At 37.0% G+C, this 4,502-nt stretch overlaps 1 protein-coding gene across 1 annotated transcript; it reads left to right on the top strand.

Moving 5' to 3' along the window:
- Positions 1–2,132: 2,132 nt before the first annotated feature.
- On the top strand, positions 2,133–3,554 carry LOC121429224. Its single transcript, XM_041626184.1, has one exon. The coding sequence runs from the start codon at positions 2,140–2,142 to the stop codon at positions 3,490–3,492; it is 1,353 nt and encodes a 450-aa protein (XP_041482118.1). The 5' UTR covers positions 2,133–2,139; the 3' UTR covers positions 3,493–3,554.
- Positions 3,555–4,502: the final 948 nt, after the last annotated feature.

Below are 4,502 nucleotides of genomic sequence, written 5' to 3'. Positions count from 1 at the left end.
GGAATGATTTAATTAAATTAATCTAATGAAAAATCTAGGGAGATCAAAATCATACTGAATCTATACAATGCATCCTTTTCTTTGTGTACGAGTATATCTAGCAACTACATGTATAGCGCTATTAATACGAAAAAAGCATCAATATTTTCACACATTCGGAATGTTGATCGCCATGTACGTCAATGTAAATTCACGCCATCCATTTTCATTCCAGGTGAATTTGACAGGCTCACCGGAATACATCCATCCATCTCATCACAAAAGATTTCTTTTTGTTCTCCCCTCATTAATTAAACCCAGCTTCCCGCCATCGCATATCACCTGATTGGGATAGCGTTTGGTTTCCATGGATACAATGTTAAGGATAGGCTGTATATACGTGATTATATATGCATCAATATTACCTTTATGAGAATGCGACCTCGAATGAAATGACTTTGTTAGGGCATTCGAAAGTGTAGCCGAGTTTGTCATTGTTATAGATTTTTTATGAAAATTCTCTACATACGCTGTACGCGCCAAAAGTATTCGTTTCAAGTAAAATGAAAATTATATACAAAAAACCCTCTTTAGTCCTTCAATACGTTTTCAGTTTATAGTTTTCAGTATAGATTTGCAATATTTGAAATTCTTTTTTATTTTCTCAAATGTCAGGCCATGTGACTGGATTCGTGGAAAAGAGTCAGAGGGATCGACAGGAAGAGGTAGCAGATTAAAAAGAAATCAAATTCAAGCATTTACAAATAACCGACAGCTGGTAAAGGATAAAAGGCTAAATTTTTATGCGGTATCGATGATACTCGAATTGAATTTACATTAATGACCCTGACCATAAAGCGGGTATCATGATATAATATGGACACATATAATAATTCCTATATAAAACACAATGGCAAATATGGTTCTCAAGACAACTCAATTTAACTATTCCCATTACAATTTGTTTCTTGAAGAAGATAATCAATAACTGGCCTATTGCCATTTTGACTTTCTCTTCGAAATATAAGACCAATGTGTTTTGTCGCATCCTAGCTATGCACGGATTCATGTTCAAAGCATTATTTTACTTTCAATTTTAGAGTTGGTCAAAAAACGTCTCCCTCGAACGTCCACTCAAACGTGCACATGTTAGGCGAACCACCCAAAATTAATAATATTGGATTGTTTGGTTTTCCAACTAGAATTATTCGATACGTACATGGGAATCGTCAATATAATTAGTAATTTAATTCACTTATGACAACACGGTGTGACGAAAAATATCAATCATCTTCGTGGAAACGTCAACCTTTTGATCGGAGGGCAGCCATTGTAGTATTGTAGTATTATGGGCAAATAATTTGATATCTCCTATACCCGTGAAAATGAAATAGGCATGGTATACAGGCGACATTTTGGACAGGCCGCGCAGACCTAAGTGATCTTGTATTTCATTGATTCATTCTGGGGACTTAAAACAAACGGAGAAAATGAACCTTTTATGAAATTCTTGATCTTCCCCGAATTGAAGTCAAACTGTAGCTGTGTGATTTATATCGAATCATAGATCATATTTTGCGCATAGCAAGGCACGTTGAATAGGTGGTTCGAGATCATCATCCTATTTTTCAAATGGTGATAAAAAGAACAAAATAAAGATGACGATAATGCAACATGATGAATATCGGGAGATTTCATTAAATCTTTTAACTTGAACAAGTCTCCCCAAACCATTTATGCAAATTAAATGTGTAATTAATAGGATACTTCAGGTGAATGCTTCAGTTCATAAATTAAAAATTACTAAATTTTCTATAAATATGAAAAGGATCAGCAAAGTTTTAGTAATTGTTTGATATAATTATAGTGACGATGAGAAATGAAACATGGATAGTGGTTGATTGTGGATATGAATACACCTTCAAACAACAATAATCCAACACAATCAACAAAGAATAAAATCGAAGTATCATTCGATTTTCAAAATGTTCATTTATTTCTTTTTCCATTTACAGGTGCTGTACAAGTTCAAAATCCTGCCAGTGGTGGTACGATAAGACTTCATGGACCAGCTATTTTGAAGTTAAAACATCCATTCAACATTAACTAGACATTACTTCTTAAGTAGCGCGTTTCATCGCTTGTAATACTAGAATTACTATGTCAGTCGGGAAGTCAGAGTCCCTGCTACGTCGAGATGCTCGGGCGTTCTGTAACAAGAGTAATCAGCGAACAATCTGGGAAGCCCGACGTGACGAACGTCGTACGAACCAACAACTCGAACGAGAATTGCGTCACATTGAACGATCGAAGTCTTATCGAGAGCGTGAATTAGATCGCGACCAGGTCAAGTTTTTGAATAATTTCGTGGAGATCTTCCAGAGGCAATGCGACATCGTCGCGCAGAGGAAGTCACACCCGGTTGACATCGAAACGATTCACCGAGACGAGCATGAAGATGAACCAAGTCAATACGATACCTACGATGAGTATCTGGATGGTGGACCGGATACCATGACCATCACTACGTCAGATCAAGCAACGACAGAAGCAGCTACATCTGGTGTCCAGGATAAATCAGAGGAGAACCCTGAGATACTATTGGTGGCAGAGATGAATCGACGAAAGCTACGGCTTCACAGGGATTCTCTTCTCCCCATAATATATTCTCCATGTCTGTCCGAAGACTCGACACCCAAGTATTCTAGTCGTCCAAATTCGCCAAGGCCCCAGGTGATAAGTCCATCCGAAGCCCACTTTAGTATGTCCGAGCAGGATTCAGAAGCTAAAAAGTCAGAAGAAAAGATCATTTCTGAGAGAACGAGTCCTGATCATGATTCTCCACGAAGTGCAGCCAATCAGAGTCCTCCTCGAGATATCAAAGTTAACGTATCTGCACCAGTATACCGCAGAAGACTTAGTCCTCTGAATCGGTTTAAGATCCCAGAATCTCACTTCCGAGCGGAGAGTCCATCTAGCAAAAACTCTACAGTCTACGTCAACGATGTCCCGGATTTGGGTGGTTCAGTCCGAGGTGATCGACTCCATCGGCGCGGAAGAAAACCTCTCCCTCCTACATACAAATCCAAACTGAGATCGTCCAAAATGGGGCACAGGAGCCAGCTGGATTCACAGAAGAAGCGCCGTGGTTCAACAGCGGAAGGAAACGGTGGGGCACCAATGGATGAGATGGCTCTTAATACCAAGTTCATGCTAGAATTCGAGGAGGCAAGTAGAAATGCTTTGGATCCTTACGCCAGTGGGGCGGACATCGAGTCAATCAGAAAGCAGTTCTTGGTAAATACGTTGGCAAAGAAGCTTAAGATCAGTGCTCTTCGCAGCGGACATTTTGCAGAGCTGGATGATATCCGCAAGAAGATTGAGCGCCGAAGAAAATGCGTGGAAGAGATTTTGGAATCCAAGAGGAAAGCGAGGATGATAGCCAAAGCGAAAGAGATGAAGGAAAACGGGGAAGATGACACGGAGTCGAATCAGGAGCAGAACGCGGAATAGACAGACTTTGAATTAGTATATTTGAAAAAAAAGTGTATCATGGCATGATAGAATGTATATCATACATTATTTGCAGGCATTAGTGGTTATGCAAATGTGTGAAGTTATATATATATATTTATATACATACATCTTAAAGTTTCACGTATTGGCTTCTCTAATAGTAACAAAATATGCTGAAGATAAATGGTAATGCTTTCAATGCCAATATAGTTTTTATTCTTTACTCGAATTTTCGACGGACCTCCGTCTTCTCCAGGAGTATATTCAATGTGTTGAATATACTCCTGAAGAAGACGGAGGTCCGTCGAAAATTCGAGTAAAGAATAAAAACTATATTGGCATTGAAAGCATTACCATTTATCTTCAGCATATTTTGTTACTATATATATATACATATATATATATATATATATATATATATATATATATATATATATATATATATATATATATATATATATATATATATATATATATATATATATATATATATATATATATATATATATATATCTTAAAGTTTCACGTATTGGCTTCTGTAATGGTAACAAAATATGCTGAATATAATGCTTTCATTGCCAATATAGTTTTTATTCTTTACTCGAATTTTCGACGGTCCTCCGTCTTCTTCAGGAGTATATACAACGTCATATATATATATATATATATATATATATATATATTGACCTCTTTCTTTCTCGTCACACCTTTAATACTAATATGATACTGCACCCATTATACATACCTGGCCGAAGCATATTCACGCTATGTATATTATATATGTGCAGAGCAATTGAGAAACCGTCGGTAGAGGACGAATATATATACTTGGTTTGATGTGTGGTTGTGTGTAGGTATGTTTGTTTCTGTGAATTCATTTGAAAATAAATTTGCAGGACTTGTTGCATTTGAAGACTACGATTATCAGCACAATCATGCCCCTGGCTTTGATACAAGAAAATGTTTTTCTGATTTGATGCAAAGACCTGAGCATTCATTAACACTTT

Source organism: Lytechinus variegatus, chromosome 15, assembly GCF_018143015.1.
Source record: "Lytechinus variegatus isolate NC3 chromosome 15, Lvar_3.0, whole genome shotgun sequence".
NCBI classification, from domain to species: Eukaryota; Metazoa; Echinodermata; class Echinoidea; order Temnopleuroida; family Toxopneustidae; genus Lytechinus; species Lytechinus variegatus.
This window is presented reverse-complemented; position numbering and strand designations above follow the sequence as displayed.

Bases quoted from the DNA above. Each gene is read 5' to 3' on its own strand.
- LOC121429224 (XM_041626184.1), top strand. From the start codon at position 2,140: ATGTCAGTCGGGAAGTCAGAGTCCCTGCTACGTCGAGATGCTCGGGCG.